This window comes from Ambystoma mexicanum, chromosome 6p, assembly GCF_040938575.1.
Source record: "Ambystoma mexicanum isolate Mex_15411 chromosome 6p, UKY_AmexF1_1, whole genome shotgun sequence".
Lineage (NCBI taxonomy): Eukaryota > Metazoa > Chordata > Amphibia > Caudata > Ambystomatidae > Ambystoma > Ambystoma mexicanum.
Window position 1 is genome coordinate 1148763357 of NC_090935.1, and position 21221 is coordinate 1148784577.

At 49.4% G+C, this 21221-nt stretch overlaps 1 protein-coding gene across 4 annotated transcripts in view; it reads left to right on the forward strand.

The window, feature by feature from the left end:
- LOC138510246 (zinc-regulated GTPase metalloprotein activator 1A-like) overlaps positions 1-21221 on the forward strand; it is a 1057423-nt gene that overhangs the window by 773490 nt on the left and 262712 nt on the right. For all 4 annotated transcript variants that reach the window (XM_069625760.1, XM_069625761.1, XM_069625762.1 and 1 more), the window contains one exon: positions 1641-1692. In XM_069625760.1, coding sequence (XP_069481861.1) covers positions 1641-1692 — 52 coding nt within the window. The remainder of the gene's footprint in view (positions 1-1640; positions 1693-21221) is intronic.

Sequence of the window (21221 nt, forward strand, 5' to 3'; positions counted from 1 at the left end):
TCTTGTTCTGATGTTTCTCATTGCATCTCCTTTTGAGCCTTTGCATCTGCTCTCTTTGAGGTTGCTCACCATTAAGGTGATTTTCCTGGTTGCCCTCACTTATGCTAGACTGGTGAGTTAGCCTCCCTACTTCATCTTCTCCAAGGAGAACGTGACTTTGTGGTTGAGACTGCCCTTCCTTCCGAAGGTTTGTCACCTGGCTTAGAAGTTCCATCTTCCTGTATTCTAGCCCCACCTCATTCATCTAAAATTGAGGATAGGTTTCATTGCTTGAACCCCAATGGTGTTTTCTACCTGTCAGCGGGGGACATTAGAGAGCTGTTCCAGTTGTGGACATCTATCTGGTAGCTACCTGGCTTTTCTGCTCACATTTAACAAACATTATAGCCAGGATTCCTTAACATATTAGATTGCCTGCTTTGATTGTGAAGTCCTCCAGAGTTTGCTGATATAAGTGACAGTTCCTCGCTCTCCTTTTTCCTCCAGGTTCTGTACCTCTGTCTGAGTTTTTTTTAAATGTGGAATCTGTGGGTGGAAGGTATCCATTGTAAGAATAAATTACTAACCTTCAGTAATGTTTTTCAGTGATTAGTTATTCCTTGCACAGATTCCTCAATGCTCTTCTGACCTACCCCTCAATACAGATACCTTGTAAACCTTTTGCAGTTCTGAGGTTCCTCAGCAGCTCACTGTGTGGAAATATTGACGAATCGGAGGTTATGGGGAGCAGTGGTCTCTAGATCTTCCACCTGTGACTTCACATCCAGAGTAAAAGGCGCCAACGACAGAGTGGAGTTAATATGGTGCCGTAGTGCCCCACATGGTGGCTGAAAACATTTCGAAGCCAGGGCAATGCTGCAGGATACATTTCTAATATGAGGTGGGGGAAGGACTAATCAATTAAAAAAGAACATAACTGAAGATAAGTAATTTGTTCTTTAATATGACTTAATAAAGTTTATATTTTTATATTCATAGGAAAGCCCAGAGTGAAAGTAAATTTCCTTTGGTTCAAGGCACATGAAGAGATTAGTGCATCTTAAAGCTGTTTGCCGATTTCTTTTGGAGTTTATATGGCAGGTCCTGATCTTCCACAATCTTAAACACTTTAATATTGGAGAGATATTTTGGAGTTAAGAAGACCAATGTTTCGTATACATATAGGTTCTAATTAATCTCTCTTTAATTACCAGCTGAATAATCAAGTCAGTTGTTCGGATCTCATTCTGACTGAAAGATCCATGTAAAAGAATCTGTGATTGTGCAGCACCTTAGTTCTCTCAAGGACACATGTATGTATGTTTATAATATTAGTGTTTCAGCAATAGGGAATTTACAAAATATTGTTCATGAAGGAAAACATATAGTTGATTTCCACCACAGTCCCAGTGTTTCTTAGCAATGGCGATATTCTCAGTTTAACATTTCAATAGTAAGCTATGTATATCACTGACAATTAAACCATCTAGTCGGGTTACATTCTTGGTCTGATTTGCTGTGGGGAATGTATTTATCATTCTGTATTCCCTGGGTATGTGCATATCTTGTCTCTTTCAATGAAGATCAGCACTTTGAACTGTGTGTCACAATTTGACTATCTTCAAGCAAACCTTTCAAGGAAGCATATCATTTTGTTTCAGTTTACAGGAAACACTACGGCATGTGGAGACCACGCATCCGCATCTAGATAAGGTAACCAACATTCATGGCGCTTATCATCCTCTTTCATCTGTTTCATGCATGTGCGGAAATGTATCCTATGCTGCATGGGCTGACTCGCTCCTACATGAATGTGATACTTGAGGTAAGATGTGCTTCACAGGATTAGCAGCTTCTTTATTCTCCATCAGCCAGCGATAGCAACGTTACCGTCCACAACCAACAGAAGCAATGTTGCTTGCATACATACCAGTTCTGCATCTTCCAACTGTGATTTTCTTTCATCTTTTGCATCAAATGGAAGGGACCATGTGTCCCAACTTAGAGCATAGGTTTCAGATATTATTCTTCCACCAAACTATATACAACATGCTCTGTAAAAACAGAAAATTGAGCATAGGTTTAGAAGTTTCACTGTTTTTCTCTAACAGAGCATCCACCAAGTGCAACAAAAATACAATTTTTATCTTTTAAATGTGCCCGATCACTTTGAAAATGCTGCTTAAAAGTTGCAGACATTTGAATTTTACCTATTTAATCAGTCAGAAGCACAAACCAATGTACATTTCTGATTTGTACCGCTTTGATTTCTGATGGCCGCAGCAACATTGCCCCTATGTCACGCGTATCATGAAATTAAAGAACTCCATTTGTAAGAGCTAGTTTTCAATCAGGAAATTAGCAATCAGGGCATTAACAATGGAACACTATAGATTTAGTAGCTACCACTCCCTAGTTTAATGAAGCATACATGTTGCAGGATATGCGGTTTTATTCCACAATATTTCCTTTTTATTGATGTCAACATGTGGAATTAGAGCCATCATGTCCTCAAGGAACAGAGGGCTGTTTAACTCTTTCATCCAGAATGAGATCACAGGGCCTAGTTGCTCCTAATATGAGCACATCCTTCCGTCCAACTCTGCACCGACGCCGTGTTCACGAGGCTATAAAAGCCTTAAAACTGTGAGAATACATCAGAATAGTGGTGGAACATACAGCACCACATTAGATCAAATAACGAGGTGGCAGAAGGAAGAAATGGGTAGTGAAATAAAAGATGTTGGCGGGGCAAAGATGGTAGAGAGAAGCCCGCCTCTGAGTAAGCTGCAAAGGGAGTGGAGCCGCGAGAAGCTGGAGTGGGTGAAAGATCCCGGCCCAGTACGAGGGGCAGTAGAGGACAGGCAGAAAGCAGACGGCAGTGTCCCGGGACCCACACAGGAGCGAGGACAAGGTGAGAGAGCTCTGAGTGGTCTTGGTGTCAGACGGATGAAAGAATCGAGGAGAGGGTAAACCCGCAGCGCAGAGCAAACAGACCTGACGGGCCGACCCCCATATCCCAGGGGCTGTAAGGAAGTGGCCCAGGTGCTGATGCATGAAAGGCATGGGCCGGGGGGTGGGGCACGGGCAGGAATCACGAGCACAGAAGCACCGGCAGCAAGGGCAGGAGAGGCATAAAAGAAGAGACCACGCTGCCTGGAAGAAGAGTACAGCACAGGGACTCGCCTAAAAAGTTGCTGACTCCAGGAGGGAAGGTTTGAGCCCTGGAGGGGGAGGTAGGGGTAAGCAGATACAGAGAGACTTCCACAGTGGAGGGACCACAGTAAGAAGGACCTGGGGACCCCAAAAAGCTTTGGGTATTCTTACAGCCTCACCCCCGCAGACTGGGAGAGAGAGAGAGAAAGAAAGGTGGGGGCACAGGAGAGAGGATGCCCTTAGGGCTCGCCCGCAGGGAGTACCTCCCGATCAGTGAGGGAGGCACGGCTGCACTCACTGGAAGGGGAGGGGCACAACAGCACCTAAGCAGTACTTGAAGATGGCAAAAGAGAAGGGGAGAACGATTCTGGTCCAAGTAAAGATGGACTCATTCACAGTGCCCCCCCAAGAGCCCTACTGTTTGCGATGCAGGAGGGGGGGACACAGGCACGTGCACACCGCAAGGGGCACCCACGTTAAGCAAGCTCCTCCTAGCCATTCAAGAATCTAAATCCTCGCTGGAGGGCATGGTGGACGCAGTGGGGGCAGAGGTGAGCTTCCTAAGGCATGATCTTCAAAAGATGTCGATGAGTGTGGGAGAAGCGGAGAACAGGCTATCGGAGGTGGAGGACGCAATGCAGCCGATGAAGAAAGATATCCAAGATTTGAAAAGTAAGACAAAATATGTGGAAGAGTGGATGGAGGACGCAGAGGGTAGGGCCTGCCGTAATAAAATAATAATACTGGGACTCCCAGAGAAAGTAGAATTCCCGTCCATGGAGTTGAGTTGTACTGTGAGGGCTGGTTAGCGGAATGAATCTGGCCAACAGGGCTGTCAAGGTTCTTTTCTGTGGAGAGAGCCCACCACATTCCCAGCAGAGGGGGATCCCTGGAGCCCACCCCATCCCAGGCCAGTCCTTGCCAAACTATTGAACTATCGGGATGCAACAATACAGACCTCAAGGAAAAAAGGACACACAATGGTAAACGGCTCCAGGGTAACGATATATCCAGACTTTACGAGGGCAGTGCAAAGAGCCAGGTATTCTTTCGCAGACGTTAGACGGCTCCGAGCGGCAGAAGTTAAATACTCAATGCTCTTCCCGGCAACCCTCAGGGTGGTGGGTCCCACAGGGGTAAGGTTTTTTCACACCCTGCAGGAGGCCTCTGACTGGGCGGACAGTGAAGGATTGGGCCAACGGAAGCAGCCACAAGAAACGGTCCTAAGACTGCCTGACTGAGAGGAAAGGAACAAAGGGAAAGCCGAGACTGGTAACACTGGGGCGACGAGAAAAGGACGCAATGAGAGGCATCAAAGCTGTACGGGTACAACAAGGACATCAGAGACATAGTCGGAGCGTAGCTGGAGAGTGGTATTGAGCACACACCCCCACATCGCCCGTCCGCAGGCAGGGCGATCATTGTTTAAAAGTTAGTTGAAGGGCGACAGATGCTTCAGGTTGGGGGGAAGCGTTGGGAGGAGAGATGGTGGTTTCTGGGGAGGTTGTTAGGTTCTGTTTTGTTTGTTTCAGTGATCTCGAAGGTGGCTCGGGTGGCGTACTCTTCAGAGGAAGGGACAGGGTTCCTTTCCGGGGGCCAGGGAGGTGGCATGCAAAAGAGGGATGATGACCACAGATAATATGCAAAATAGGTCCTTTATCTGTATGTCATTGAACATGAATGGGCTCCTGGACAAGATAAAACGAAGCCTGGTGGGAAAATTCTTGCGGGTTCACCAGGTGGACATTGTACTATTGCAAGAGGCTCATTTGTTGGGGACGGCGTGCAGCTTCTTGGGGAAGGCGCTATATTCGGCGGTGGAGCACGGAGGGTTTTTTAGGGGCTCCAGGGGAGTGGCAATTTTGGTAAAGAAGTCATTAGAGTTGAGGTGAACCGAGTGAAGAGAGACATGGGCGGGAGGTGGATACTTTTAACAGGATCCCTGGGGAGGGGTGGGGGGGGCGGTTTGCATCATCAATGTGTATGCGCCCCGCAACATTGCAGGCAGATGCTAGACAGGGTACAAACCTTGTTGGCTGACCACGGGTGGGACATAACTGTAGTGGGGGGGCTTCAACGACACATCACTACCATTGATAGATAGGACACCACATAGGGGGAGGAAACCCCCCCCCACAGACTGGGCTTACCTCCTTCATAGAGGCTACGGGGCTGAGGGATATATGGAGGGACATGCACCTTGGGGTGAAAGGGTTCTCCTTCTTCTCGAACGCACACTCCTCCTTTTGAGGATAGACTACATATTTCTCCCATGTACTACGGCGGAAAGGGCGACAACGGCCAAATTCCTTCCAAGGGGCATCTCAGACCATGTTCCGCTACTAGTTACATTACGGGGGGCCGAGATTCGGCAGAGAGGGGGTTGGAGATTGAACGCCTACGACCTGAAAGATACCAAAATAACGGATGCCCTCATGGAGGAGTCCAACTCGTACTTCCAGAATAACGTGGGGACAGTGGAGAGCCGGGCTATGCTATGAGAGGCCTACAAGGCGATGCTACGGGGTAGGGCAATATAGGTTGTGAGAGGTCACCTCAGGGCTAGGAGGGAGCAGATGGATCAATTGGAACAGGAGGTAGGGGTGGCAGAGGAACAGCACGTACAGCATAATACCGAGGACACTTAAAAGGGCACAGCACCTATTCATAACGGTAGCACCGGACGAGGCCAGGGCAGCTCACCGCGACAAATAAGTGAGGGTCTTTGATGCAGGGGATACATGCGGGAGACTACTGGTGTGGCTGGAGAGAAGGGATGAGGAGACACGGTGGGTGAGGGAAATTAGGGGCCCGGATGGGGCAGCCGCATCTAGGAGTGCAGATATAGCAGAGGCGTTTGCATCATATTATGAGGAACTATACAGGGCTCCGGCGCATGGGGATTCGGCTAGGATAGTGCAACCATGTAGGGGAGACAGGATTATCACAGGTTAGTCAGGAACAGAGGGAAAGATTAGAGCTCGACTCCACAGTGAGGAAATCCAAACAGCAATTAAACAACTCCAAAGCGGGAAATCACTGAGTCCTTACGGGTTCCCAGCGTAATTCTGGAAATTAATGGGGCGGGGGACGGCAGAGGAGATGAGGGCCATGTTTATGGAGTGCTGGGAATGAGGCATCATGCTGGAGGTGCACAAAAAAGGGAAGCCGCCAAAGCAATGTAGTGCATATCTCCCTATCTTCCTAGTTAATGGAGAGGCGAAAATACTTGCTTCCCGTGTGTCAATGCTAACATTTTAAATAGGTTTGCCCTCCCCACCATGGAGATGGGGGCATCTCCCAGTCGCGCCTTGAAACACTTGTGTATAGGCGCGTTACAAATACCATATCATATCATATCCCAATGTTTGATGTCGCCTCTAAGCCTATCCAGGATCGGATCTAGATTGTTATGAAGAAATTGCAGGAATTTATAAGTACCAGCTTGACAATATTCTTCCCTTTTTCTAAAGCATTCCTCATAATGCATAACCTTCTGGCAGCATTTTTTTAAACGCCTACATTTCATTTATGCCCAGTCGCCATGCAATGTTCCCTAACCTTATGCCCGCCCAGCTGTTATAGGTCACTGCACCTTTAAGCCGACCCAGGGACATAAGGTGGGAAGCGGGAGGAAGGAGCGGAGCCAGAGGGGGAACGGCAGTTCCTAAATTGTAAGAGAAGCAGGTGGAATAAAGCCCAATGTTGCGTCCTTCTTTGGGTTTTGCCCAGCAACTGGCAACGAGGATATTTACTCGCGCACTCGGCTTCCAACCTCACTTGATCCCAGGGGCGTTGCTAGGGGGGGGGGCTAAGGGGGCTATAGCCCCTGATCTTTTGGTTGTAGCCCCGGATAGAATCTCAGGAGCTACAGCCAAAAGACTAGCTAGCCCCCAGTCCCAACAGTTCCAACATCAGCTTAGCCCCGGGTCTTTTCCGGACCTAGCAACTCCCCTGCTTGATCCCACCGTGCCCCGTCCTCCACCGGCAATCCCACCGACCCATCAGATGCATCCAGGCGCACTCTTCGTTCCCGCCGTGCACCAACTCCATGGCAGTCCGCCGTCCTCGTAACACAGCGATCCCACGAGCTCTGCTCTCCACGGCAGTCCGTCACCCTAACTCGCAGCGGCAATCCCGCCGGTCACATCCATTACCACGACTCGCACACAGCGATCCTGCCACCCAACGCTGCAGGCGCTGCCCATCACACGCTAAGAAGGCGGCCCAGGAGAAACCAAGCAGCGAGACCACGCTGCAGGAGCACGCAGCACCACAAAAGTCACAGGGAAATTCAGCAGCCCAGACAGCCACCCATGCACTAGCACATCACACAACCTGTAGACTCAAGGTACGTCATGCTCTCAGGGTGAGAGCAAGAACACGCCGCAAGAGTCTGGGTCAGCAACAGCAATAAATCGTACAGCTCACCCATAATGAGCAACCCAGGCTCACCAGTGCACTCGGGGGCACCCTCACAGCCATGCCGCCCGCATCCAAGGTGGCGCTGTTGTGAAAACCACTCCCCTTCACAATGGAGCCCCAGAGTGACAAATGACCTAGGTGGGTCGAGTGGGTAGAAGACTTCAACCACTTTGTCAAGGCAGCAGGGGAGGAACAATCACCTGCATTATGCAACATCCTCATTAACCTAGTGGGTGGAGAAATTAAAGCCATTGTCAAAACCACCCCCCAAGTGCAAAGATCAATGAAAAGGACAGCTTTGCATCGCTCATAGACCCCAACCGACATTATGTTTCAGGGTAACAGGCTACACGGATGAAGAGAGCATAGGTAGAGGCAACCCTCCAATCATATCTCCCATCCTGAATCGCCAACTGTCCTCTGTGGAACCATGAAGGAACCCAGGGTTCCAGCATCAACTAACATTCCATGCTACCTATGCTCTCTTCATCCGTCTAGCCTGAAACTACATTAAAGCTCTCTTACCTTTATACCTGCAGGCTCCTGTGTGCTCCCTGCGTCATGTCTACCATTCCTGGGTTGAGACACTACAGATTGGCGACGAGGATGGGATGAGCATAGGTAGAGGCAACCTTCCTTCCTCAATCCCCAACTGTCCTCTGTGGAACCCTGAAAGAACCCAGGGTTCCATCATCAACTTACACTCCATGGCTTGCATTGCACAAGGCAATGCAAGCCCCTCACTACACATACACAAGCCCACACCCCTGTTTTTCGATGTGGGTAGACATGTGGAGATATGTTTACATTATTAATCATCATTACCCAAGGCACAGTATCTTCATCTTCCAGCCTCTTATGTTGTAATGTAATCCAATTCAATAGTTAACCAGGAATACATCTGCTTTAACCAGGTAAATATCATGAGGGAAGAGTACAACATCCAACACTTAACTAACGGCTATTTAACTAAAACAAGCCCAACTTGTAGACACATTTGTTCCGATATTTCATGTGTTTTGGAAATAAGCTCCAATAAGCACTTATCAGGGGCACCCAGTTCTCTTCTAATTATTTCCCTCTCTGTTTCTACAGCTTCTTACCATATAGATGTGATCTTATGGCATAACCACTACAAATGAAACGTGGATTGGCAAAGCCAACACCTTTAGCTTTTCTGTAGGCATATGATAGCCTGGCAAATGCCTATATGCAAACCATGTTGGTTTTACCAGTCTTGTTTTTAACAAGGAATAGCTGTGAGGGGACACACATTGCTTATGGATCAAGTGGCTGAAGACAATTGTATAACACTTGGGTGCTTTTGTAGCTCCAATTAAGCCATGAACTCTCAGACGACTGTTTAGATATAAATAACACTGGCATGGCCTATAAAGCACAATGTCGTTACTGCTTGAAAGTGCTAGCTTAAGGATATCTCAAAATGATGTGTTTTGGGTGGAAAGTGGCAGCGAATAGCTATGGTGATTAATATGGGCATGGCCAGCCAATGGGTGAGTCAATAGCCAAATACCCACAAAATCTATGTCCCTCATCACATCCCATTTCCCTCCTTTCTGTACTCCAATGCTATAGTTTCAGCATATAGGTGGCACTTAGGTGCCAACTAGTAGCCAAAACTGAAAAGGAAATCCCTCTCGTCCTGCACTTGTGTTTGGCAGTGTGTTATCAAGTGTATGCCTCATACAGTCATTATTTTGATATGTTAATGTTAATGTCAAAGGTATTTGTAGCGCAACCCGTCACCACCGGAGTGGTCCCTAGGCGCTCTGGCAGATCTGAAAAGGGGGGTGTGAAAAAAAAGGGTGGAGTGGGAATAAAAAAGTGAGAGTTGTGATGTCCTGTTGGCAGCTTCAGTTCGGTTTGCACCGTTCGCTGAGCTTAAGTGCGGTTTTCAGGTCGGTGCAAATTCCCATGTGCTGTTTTGCTGGGCTATATGTTAATCTGTTGTTCCAATGTGGTGAAATACGTGCGGATTGCTGTGCAGAGAAGTGGTTGTGTGAGTTTCTGTATCAGAAGTGTATGTAGAAAGTTGAGGTTGTAGAATTGGGTTAGTAGGTTTTTTTTCCTTTTTTTGGCTAGCTTAACACAGTCTATTTAGATGCAAGATATGGCTAGCTTAACACAGTCTACCTGGATGCAAGATATGACTAAGGGGCACAATCTACCTGGGTGCAAGATATGGCTAAGGGGCACAATCTACATGGATGCAAGATATGGCTAAGGGGCACGATCTACCTAGATGCAAGATATGGCAAAGGGGCACAATCTACCGGGATGCAAGATATGGCTAAGGGGCACAATCTACCTAGATACAAGATTTGGCTAGCTTAACACAGTCTATCTGGATGCAAGTTGACAGACGTTGTCGCAACTGTGTAAACCTGGTATACTCCTACGTCCCGTCCCCTTTCCTCCATACTGCATGGGCATCCCTCGCTAGGGACGGAAATTGAAGCATTTTCAACAGAAAAATGTCTATACCCCTTTAAATTTATGCGCAGGGGCATGGCCCCGGAGGAATGCGCTCCCTTGTCTCCGCCGTCCGGCGCCACACTTCAGTCCTCTTTTCTGCATTGACGGAAGCGGGCCGACTTCACCAGAGCTGTTGTTGAGGCCCTTTTTTCCTCACAATTCCACTGTCTTTTTTCTAGTTACCCCGGGACCTTGGACCCAAATTACTAACAACCCTTTTTTGTAGCAGTCTCGCGGCCTCCGGCACATCGCCCCTCCCCGGCGAGCTTTAGTGGGTGCCCTTTCTGTGAGGGGACCTTTTTCACATCGGACCCACATGCGCTCTACATCCGCTGCCTGAGAGAAGACCACGGCTGCTCGGCGTGCAATGCCCCTACTCCCCAGTCCCTTAAGAACCGGCTTGCCAGGTGGAGGGAGCTGTTCTCCTGGTCTCCCCCGGAGCTCTTAAAGGAGTACGTGCGCAGGAAGACAAAGGTGAGTGTTCTCTTTAAGAAAGCACTTCACAAGGGCGATTCCTTTCCCTGGAAACAGCCGTGCGAGAGGGGCCCGGATGGCCCTGCTGTCACCAGCTCGGGTACCCTTGGCACATCGAGCTACCGGCCTCGTGGACAAGGGCTCCTCTGATCCTACCTTTTCCTTGCCTGAGGGGCCTGTTGGCTCTGTCACCTGGAAATCTCCAGAGGTACTTTCTCTTAGTACCCGGGCCCATGTCCGAGCGGGTGCTTGCACGCAACAGCACTACCGACCCTCGGGCCGAGGGTTAACAGCCTACCAGGCAGGAGCCTGAAGTGCGGAAAAAGCACAAACCTGCCTGGAGCAGCACGCAGGAGGAGGCTAGGCCTAATGCGCCACCAGGCTTGCCTGACAGGACAAAATGGCGCAGCAAGACAAAATGGTGGCATGTGAATCCGCACGGCAGTCGTAATGGCGGCAAGACACATAGCCCACTTCTAAGGGGCAATGGTCCCCCATGGTTACCCCTCAGGTCCCCTGGTGCACGGCATACCTGCTTGCGGGACATGGACACTACACAGAGCCCTACTATGTACATGGTGGACAGGGTGCAGCAAGGGCGCATCCATCCACGCCGACCATACCGCGACACCCGGAACGTGCGTTCCCAGCCTGCGAGGACAGATTCTTCAACAAATTCCTCTGGTTTATTAGATCCCCGCAGATGGGCACCATTCTCCGGGGCATCATAAAGGACATGCTTCCACCAGCTCCAGTGCCGGCTCCAGTGCCGCCTCCGGCACCACTGCAGTGACAGCAAGCCACCCCTATGGGTGCGGTGGAGTCTCCTCCTGCACTGTTACAGGTACCTGCGCAGCCTAGCATAGTGGCGCTGCCAGCTACACCGCCCCCCCTACTCCAGTAACTCCGGCGGCACCACCTGTGGACCCAGCCACTTTGGGTGCTCCGGACCAGAGGGACATTGAGGAGGAGGAGAACCCTGACACCTCGTCATCGGCCAGGCCCTTCCATGACAGGCTGGCAGGACTGGCAAAGTATCTAGGCATTCCACAGCCCGGAAAGGAACAGTCTGAAGTGGCCGGGGGGTGGGTTTTAGCAGAGGCCCTCACGGTCAAATCGGCCTTCAGATCAGGCATCCCCTTTCAGAAAGGATGTTGAAGCCTTAGCAAAAAGGGGTTGGACGAAGCCTCCCACAACACAACCCACCAAAAAGAAACTGGAGGAAAGGTACAGGCAGGTTGAGGGGGATACCCTGCTTCTGTCAGTGCATCCACAGCCACATTAATCAGTCATAGCAGCGGCGTCCATGTATGCGAAGCCCCAGACCTCCACATCATCCTCTTCGGCCTTGGCCTTGTTGGTCAAGGAGAAAAGGGTCCTAGAAGCATATCGGAAAAATATTTTTTCAAATGCTGTTCTCCACCTGTAACAGGTGAATGCAGACGCCATGTTAGCCGCTGCGAACCAAAGGCTATGGAGGGAGATCTCAGACTTCCTACCAGACATCCCTGTGCACAAACAGGCCTCTTTCAAGGCGGGGCTGGCAGAAGCCAAAATAGTGGAGCAAGATCTTCTGGAATCCACTGTTGGACATATCGACATGGCTGGCAGGGCAATCTGCGTAGCCACGGATATGCTCCTTAGACTTGAAGGATGCATACTTACACGTCTCTATCTGGCAGACCCACTGCTCGTTCCTGAGGTTCAGAGTGATGGGACTACATTTTCAGTAAAAGGTACTGCCATTCGGGCTCAACTCGGCCCCATGGGTGTTCATAAGGTTAATGAATGCTGTGGCGGCCTTGCTCATATCGGAAGGCCACCATCTCTATATCCATATCTCGACGACTGGTTGGTCAGTGCGGAATCACACAAGGGGATTCGTCAATCGGCCTCCCAGCTTAAGGAGACCCTACACAATCTGGGATTTTCCATCAACTGCAGCCCACAAAAACCGTGATCTTCCTCGGGTTGGTGTGGGATACCAAACAGAGGATTCTTCCCACAGACGAGAAGGTAGCAGCCATCAAAGCAGCTACAGGCGATTTCCTAAGCAGATCGACTACGTCAGACAGGTGGTACCGACACCTGCTCGGGATTATGGCAGCATGTATCCTAGCAATTCCATTCACCAGGCTCAGGAAGAGGCAGGCACAGCTGCACCTCATAGCCTCATGGAACCAAATGATGGGCTCCCCGGACGCAGCAGTCGGAATTGTAAGATTTTAACCGAAAAAAAGGTCCGACCCTACAAAAAGTCTGAAAAATGCTAACACCAAAAGTTCGAACCTTTGCTGGTAGCATTGTAGGTAAGTATAAAAAAAAAAAGACTTCGGGGGGTGTCCCCCGAAATACACCGCTGACTATACTGTGTGGTGAGCAGGGGTAACCCCTGCAGCTCCCAAAAAAATAAAAATACATTTTTAAAAAAGGACCCTGCGGCGCCGGTTCCCGATCCCAGAAGTGAAAGGGAACAGGCGTCGCAGGAACACAGCCTGAAGAAAAGGTAAGTAGGGTTTGTTTATGTTGGGGGTGTGGGTGGAAGGGTGGGTGGGGATGTGTGTTGTGGGTGGGGGTGTGGGTATGTAGGGGTTTTGAACGTGTGTTCGCATGGGAAATGAATGAACCTTTTGTGGTTCGTACATTTCACATGCAAACTTATCGGCCGTGGGTAAATCAGTCGGTCGGATCACGTAGATCCCAGCAGTCTCCATCCCAGCGGACCTCATACCAGATCTGTTATGGTGGAGACAGGATACCAACCTCGGGGGGTGGGGGCAGATCTTTCAGGCAACCACCTCCGGAGTCTACTATTGCTACAGATTTCTCTATCGTGGGATGGGGAGCCACCCTACATGCGCATAGTGTGCATGGCACATGGACGAAGGAAGAACGGAAGAATCACATCAACTTCCTTGAATTGAAGGCCTACGGCTATCCTGCCTTTAATAAGCAGACAGGCGGTCTGCCTACAAACCGACAGCTCCATGTGCATGTTCTACATCAACAAGCAGGGGGGAACCAGATCTCCCCACCGCCCCTGTGTAGGCTCACTTTAGAGATATGGGAGTGAGCCACGGCACACCACATATGGCTGTCGGCGATTCATCTGCCAGGGGAATCCAACCTGGAGGCGTACAGGCTCAGCAGACGCGGGGTGGACAACTACGAGTGGCGCTAGAGGAACTAGTCCTAGCGGACATCTTCAGGAGATGGGGCCGACCCCACATAGACCTGTTTGCCGAAGAACAGGAGATTTTAGCAGTACGCGTCCTGGCAGGGTCAGAGCAGCCTGGTTCCTGAGCAAGTAAGCAAGTCCACCAGAAGGCAATAGAATAGCAAATGGACCAGATTTTGCCTCTGGGTGAAGGACAAAGGGATAGCCCCTCTGGCGTGCACGCTAGATCAGGTGCTATCTTTCTCATCGCACTTGGCGCATTCAGGGGTACAAGTGGAGACATTCCAGACCTACTGGCCTGCCATAGGCGCTTGCAGAAATTCTGACCACAAGTCATTCTCTTCCTCCAACCCGGTAGTCAAAAGACATCTGACGGGGCTGATTAGGCTATATCCTCCTACCAAAAGACTGCATCCGGTGTGGGACCTCAATGTGGTGCTCGCGGCACTGGCGCGTAGGTCCTTTGAGCCCATGGCAATGGTAGACATAAAGCTGGTCACGATCAAAACAGCGCTACTGGTGTGTCTTAACTCAGTGAGTGAGCGAAATTCAGGCCCTGATGGCCACAGAACCATATATCATGTTCCATCGAGACAAGGTGCTGCTTCGCACACATCCGGCATTTCTTCCGAAGGTGGTTTCCTCATTCCACTTTAATGAAGAAGTCGTGTTGCCAACCTTTTTTCCTAACGCAAAGGACGAAGCAGAGAGAGTGTTGCACTGTCAAAAACGTTAGCAGAGCACTAATATTCTATCTAGACAGGGCCAAAGGGTTTCACAAGTCACAGCCGTTATTCGTCACTTGCGGTGGCTTTAAGCCAGGGTACCAAGCCTCTAAGGCCTCCATAGCCAGACGGATGGTCGCGGCCATTCAGGAGGCCTATAAGTCTCAGCAGAAGGAAGTTCCACAAAACCTGCATGCTCGTGCAGTTGGGGCCAAAGCGGCGGCAGTCGCCTTCCAGAGGCATATGTCATGGCAAACCATTAGCAGAGCATCTACGTGGGCCACTCCATCGTCCTTCTGCAAGCATTATTGTCTGGATGACAGCACAAGATCTGATGCAGCATTCGGGCAAGCGGTCCTGGGTACCTGTTTTCATAGGATCCAAAGCATCGCGTCTTCCTTGGGCATCATTCAGTGGTAATCGCCCATGCAGTATGGAGGAAAGGGGACGGGACATAGGAGTAATTATGAGTTACTCACCGTAGTGACTAACGTACTCCTAGTCCATAGTCCCCTTTCCTCCATACGTCCCTCCATCCTCTCTCGATTAATAAGATATGTAGTTTAGCAGGTTAATCTGGCTGACGCGTCAGAGGGGACTGCAGCGTGGTGCCGAAGGGTGGGGCCACGCCCCAGCACACATACATTTAAAGGGGTGTAGACATTTTTCTGGTGAAAATTGTTCCACTTCCGACCTTAGCAAGGGACGCCCATGCAGTATGGAGGAAAGGGGACTTGAGCCGGATCTCCTTAAGTTCCGGAAACTCCTCAAGACCTTCCTCTTCTTCTCCTCCTTCCCTCTCCCCTGCCCCTCTAATGCCCCCCACTGCAATGACTGGCTGCCTGGTCCCTTCTGAGTCCTACAGGGGCCAGGCCATCCTCGTACCAGTCTTCCGCAGTACCCTATTTCCAGCACTTGCCTTCAGGCACCTTTCCCTGACTACCCTACAGAGTCTGGTCCATTCCTGACCCTCGCACTTTTACCCTTACCCCTGCCCCCTGCGCACTTGACCTCCATGGCCTCGCTTAGCACGTACCCTGTCTCATCCCTGGGCCCTCCTCCCCCCATGCACTATTTACTGCACTTGCACAAACCGAATGTCACAAGGCATAGTAGGACTGTTTTTTGCTGTTTTATCCTCCCCTGTTCCCCCTCCCCTTTTTGTCTTGTGGCATCTGGAAACACTTTCGAATGGATTGTGTCCTCCAACGTATTCCTCATCTTTGATATTCAATATCCAGCTTCAGCTGCTTGGGAAAAACTTTTTCGGCAGAGGGCGCTGTGCGTCGATGCAGTCGACTTGATTTCCCTCGAGGGCCTCAGTCTCGAGGATGATGTCATCAAAGCCATATATAGTACATGCAGCACCCGTTGGCGTCAGTTCTGTTTTTCCGAGTAAGCTTACGCTTCGAGAACTATGGCGCGCTTCAGTATTTCTTTTGCAAAAGATCCAAAAATGTCTTCATCTTCGACATCGTCTACTTTGAAGACCAGGTTTAAAAAGTGTCAAGACTGCGGTTCCAAGATGTGAATAACCGATCTGCATCAAGTATGCTTGTGGTGTCTCGGTGTGGAGCACAAGACCTCAGCCTGCTCAAAATGTCAATCGATGACTGGAAAAGCTCTGAAGGAGCATAAGGGGAAATTGGCGGTAGGTAGAAACCCTAAGAAATCCCCATCGACTACCCCGTTGAAGAAACCTTCTTCTGACGATGCAAGAGGAGACTCCTCGAAAAAAGAAGGCAAAAAGGTCCAGGTCAAGGAGTGGCTCCCACCACTGCTCGTCGAGGAAGTCGAAGAAGAGGCACCATAAGTCGCCCACTTCGATGTCCTCGTCGGACTCCTTTCCGGAGAGAGCTATATCCTGCCCCACTAAGGCCTCCACTCCAGGCGAATGGGAAGCATTCAGGTTAGAAATGCTCAAATCTTTTGAAAACCAAAAACCCTCCACAGGCCATGCTCCTACCGCGCCTTCTAAAGCCGGTAAGGAAAGGGCTCGAGCCAATTCCTGCAAAGCCCGGGACGAAGGCCAGATCCGCATTGAGAGCCGTCGAGGCCTCGACACGATGTGAAATCATCGAAGGATCATTCGAGCCGCAAGTCAAAGAATAAGTCGAGGTTGAGGACATCGACACCAGCTGCGCCATCGACGCCAGCCAGCCCATCAACACAAATGGCGCCATCAATGCCATCAAATCCTTCGGTGCCAATTGAAGTCGAAAACGTCTTCATCAAAGACATCGACGACTCCTCGAGCATAGAGTTAAAAATTTTGGAAACCTTTGACACCCTTACCATAGAAAACTTTCACTCATTTACCTAGAAAGGATTACTTTAATTCACTAACCTCTATTTATAAGGACTATGAGCCGTCTGATAATGATGCGCCATTTGCGTTACTACAGTATGGTACACCAAATGTCCCTGACAGCTTTATATCAGAGGAATCCAGGCTAAAAGACCTTTATGAAAATCTGCATACAGCCAGTGGAGTGGACACTTCACCAGAATTAGAATTTGGTAAGCCTGAGTCTGATGAACATGCATATGCATCATACAGGCAGTTGATGTCTAAGGTTGTAATTTACTTGGAGTGGAGTAGACCGCCCTCCCCTTCGAGCTGGATTATCTAACAGACATCCTTGATAAAGGTCTGCCAAAGGATCCCATTTTACCTTTTCACGTTGCTCTTCAAAAAGGGTGACTGCCAATTGTGAGACGCTGGAATCAAGTCCGGCAGTACACAAGAACTTGACAAGAAAATACTGCCCATCTAGTAGTAACCCCAACAACTTATCAAAACACCCCACCCTAGAAAGTCTGGTGGTGCAGGCAGCAACCGCAAACCTCAAAACAAGCAGCTTATCCAACCATCCCACCGGATAGGGATGCCAAAGGGTAGATGCATGGGCAAAAAAAGTATTTTCTGCGAGGAGCATGGCACTTAAGTCAGCCAACTCGACATGTGACTTAGCAAAGTTTTCATTCACTCTATGGGACTGCATTTCTATGGCGGCTGAGCATACTCCCATAGGGGAGGAAAAAGACGGTTTCTTGGCCATTGTTAGGGACAACAAGGAAGCCATGTGCGAGTCTCTTCAGTTGGGTCTGGATTCTGCTGACAGCATCAGCAGAGACATGGTGGCAAGCACCATAATTCTCAGAATTGCGTGGTTAAGGAAATCTGGATTTTCCCCAGATGTGCGGTCTAGACTCCTTAACATGCCTTTTGACGGGTCTCAGCTTTTTGGCAGCAAGGCTGATGCAAGCCTTGAGAAGCTGCAGACCTCGAAGGCGGCGGCCAAATCTTTGGATGCTGCTATTAGGCAGCCTCAGTCTTTTCATCCCAATGACCCTTCCTGGATGGGTAGATCCTTTTGCTACTACTCCTCAGTTTGAAGAGCGAGAGGAATGGTGGGTCAAAGAGCCCAAAGAAGATTCTCTTGTGGTTGACGAGGGAGAGGTGAAAAGCCTGCTCAAGCAGGGGCATCTTTACCAACAGCCACTGCTTCAGCCGCCTCTAAACCTCTCTGAGGCCTTGAGTCACGAAACCCCAGAGGGAGGCAGGCTGTCTCAGCATCTGAAAGAATGGTGGGACATTACTTCGGATGCTTGGGCATTAGAAATCATAACCCAAGGTTAGTGCCTTCCCTTCATTCAGAGACCTCAGAACCATCCAGTGGGGAGCCATTCTTTGAAGGGTCCAGATCTGCTCGTTGTTCAGGAAATGTTGACCCTGCTAGAGAAAGGTGTTATAGAGCCGGTACCTGGAGCGGAGAGAAACAAAGGATGGTACTCTCCATATTTCCTAATCACCAAGAAGGACAGAGGACTGAGACCCATCTTGGACTTGAGATACTTGAACAAGTTCCTCAGGAAGGACAATTTCAAGATAGTCCCACTTTCTCAGATCCTTCAGGCCCTCCAACTCCAGGATTGGATGGTGTCATTGGACCTTCAGGATGCTTATTTTCATGTGCCAATCCATCTCAAGCACAGGATGTATCTGCGGTTCGACGTTGGCGGTTCTCATTATCAGTTTTGAGTGCTGCCTTTCGGGCTGCCCTCTCCCCTGAGGGTTTTCACCAAACTGATGGCAGTGGTGGCAGTGAGTCTCAAGAGAGAGGGGATTCACATCTACCCCTACCTGGACGATTGGCTGATCAGGGCGCGTTCTCGCGAACAAGTCCTGGATCATCTCAGCGTCACCTGCCACTCTCTTCACAGAATGGGCTTCTCCCTCAGTTACAAGAAGTCCCATATGACACCATCTCAAAGCTCCAGTTCATCAGGGCTGTACTGGATACATCCTTTGGAAAGAGTTCTCCACCCAAGGTGAGGGCTCAAGACATTCTGCAGATGGTCTCCAAGTTTCAGAGTGCCCAGCGTCTCCCGGCCTTCGACTTTTTGAGGTTGCTCGGCCTCAAGGCATTCTGCATTTTTCTGGTGCCAGAGGCTCGCCTGAGAATGAGATCCCTTCAATGGGCTCTCAGGGCACAAGTGTCTCAGTTCTCATGCAACATGTCAGACCTACTTCAGGTTCCAAGCAGGGTCGCACAGGATCTTCTCTGGTGGGGCTGCGAGGACAATGTTCTGAAGGGAGAACCTTTTTGGCAACAATGGCCAGAGTTAACAGTAGTGACAGACACCTCACTCACTCATGGGGTGGGGAGCCGACGCCAACGATCTGACAATCAACGGTTGTTGGTCTCCATCGGAGTCCAAACCACACATCAATCTTTTGGAGCTGTGGGCAATTAGACTTGCCTTTCTGCCCTCTGTGCGGGGAAAGAATGTCCTGATAATAACGGAAAACACAGTGGCCATGTACTACCTCAACAAGAGTGTGCAGAGAGGCAATGCAGCTCTGGTACTGGGCAATTGAAGAAGGAATCTCCCTATCAGCAGTTCACCTAGCTGGAGGGGAGAAACACGGCTGCGGACACTCTGAGCAAGCAGAGCACAGTCTCCCACAAGTGTGAACTAGCTCAGGAAGTCCTTCAAGAGATCTTCACCCTTTGGGGTAACCCCTCAAGTGGATCTGTTCACGCCCAGTGTCAACCGTTAGTGTGAACTGTACTGTTCCAGGGAATTTCCTCCAAGAGTAGCTCTAGGAGACGTGTTTGTGGTGGACTGGGAGTTTCCACTCCTATACGCTTTTCCTCCAGTCCCCGGCATTCCTCACCTGATCAGGAGGTTGAGAAATTTCGGGAAACTCATGAACCTAATTGCCCCGGATTGGGCCAGGAGGACGTGGTACCCGAACCTTCTGGACATGTCGATCTATCTGCCCTCCAATATGTCTTCCATAAAGAGAGGACCTTCTCTCGAGAGAGGAGGATCGGGTTTTCCATCCAGAGGTCCAGACACTCAGCCTTCACGCATTGTTTCTGAGAGGCTGAGATACAAGGATTGGGACCTCCCGGATGATGTAATGGAGATTTTGCTTTCGGCCAGAAGCGCAGCAACAAAGTCTTTGTACCGCTGCCGTTGGAACAAATTCTGCAGCTGGTGCATGCACAAGAATGTAGACCCTTTACTATGCAAACCACCAGAGGTGTTATCCTTTCTACTGTACCTAGCCAATCAGGGGCCCAGGTTGTAAAAATTAAAGGCTATTTGGAGGCGCTATGCATCTTTAAGCACTCATCTGAAGAAACTTCATATTTGACGAGAAGGGACTCACCAATGTGTTCCCTCCATCGCCTTTTCAGGTTCCAGTTTAGGACCTTAATCTGGTGTTAAAATGTCTTATGTGTGCACCATTTGAACCTCTACATTCACGTCCATTAAGGTTACTAACGTTCAATACCATTTTGTTGGTAGCAATAACTTCAGCCCGTAGAGTGCGTGAGTTGCAGGCACTATCATCTAAACGTCCCTTTACAATTTTCCGCAAGGACAAGGTTGTCCTAATGGTTAAGCCTTAATTTTTGCCTATGATCATTTCAGATTTTCATGTAGGACAAAATATTGTTACCCACTTTCTATCCTACACCTTATCCTGGGAGGAAGAGAGATTGCACGGATTGGATCCACGTAGAGCTCTTAAGCTTCTACATTTCTAGATTGTCCAAACTTCGTCTGGATGATAAACTTTTTATAGGTTATACAGGTCACAAACTGGGTCAGGCTGTATCAAAGCAGACCTTATCAAGATGGATTATTCTAGCAATTTCAGAATGCTACAGGCTGGCGTGCAAGGATCCTCCAGAAGGCTTGAGGGCCCATTGCACCAGGGGCATGGCTACCTCTTCGGCTCTGCAAAGAGGTGTTCATATTAAAAACATTTGTGAGGTAGCTACGTGGTCTACAATACACACGTTCACGAAGCATTACTGCCTTGATTCTTCGCTGAGTCAGGATGGAAGCTTTGGAAAAGCTGTCCTCCATTCTTTTCATGGAAACCATTGATTAATTCTTACTCCCTCCACCAAAACAAACACTGCTTTGGGAGTCTATGAAAGATGAGGAATACGTGGGAGGACACAATCCATTCGAAGAACAAGTTACTTACCCCTGGTAACGTTCTTTCGACTGGATGTTCCTCCCACATATTCCTCATCGCCCTCCCATCCTACCCCACAGTAGAATTTCCCATGCTGTTACAGCTTTCGCTCCTTCACAGCCTAGTACAGTCAAACCTGTGTTAATGCGGGTAGTTCTACTGAAAGAAAAAACAGAACTGAAGCCAACGTGCTCTGCGCGTAATATATATTCCTTCAATTACATCATCCTTGAGACGGAGGCTCTCGAGTGACATCGAGTCGACTGCATCGACGCACAGC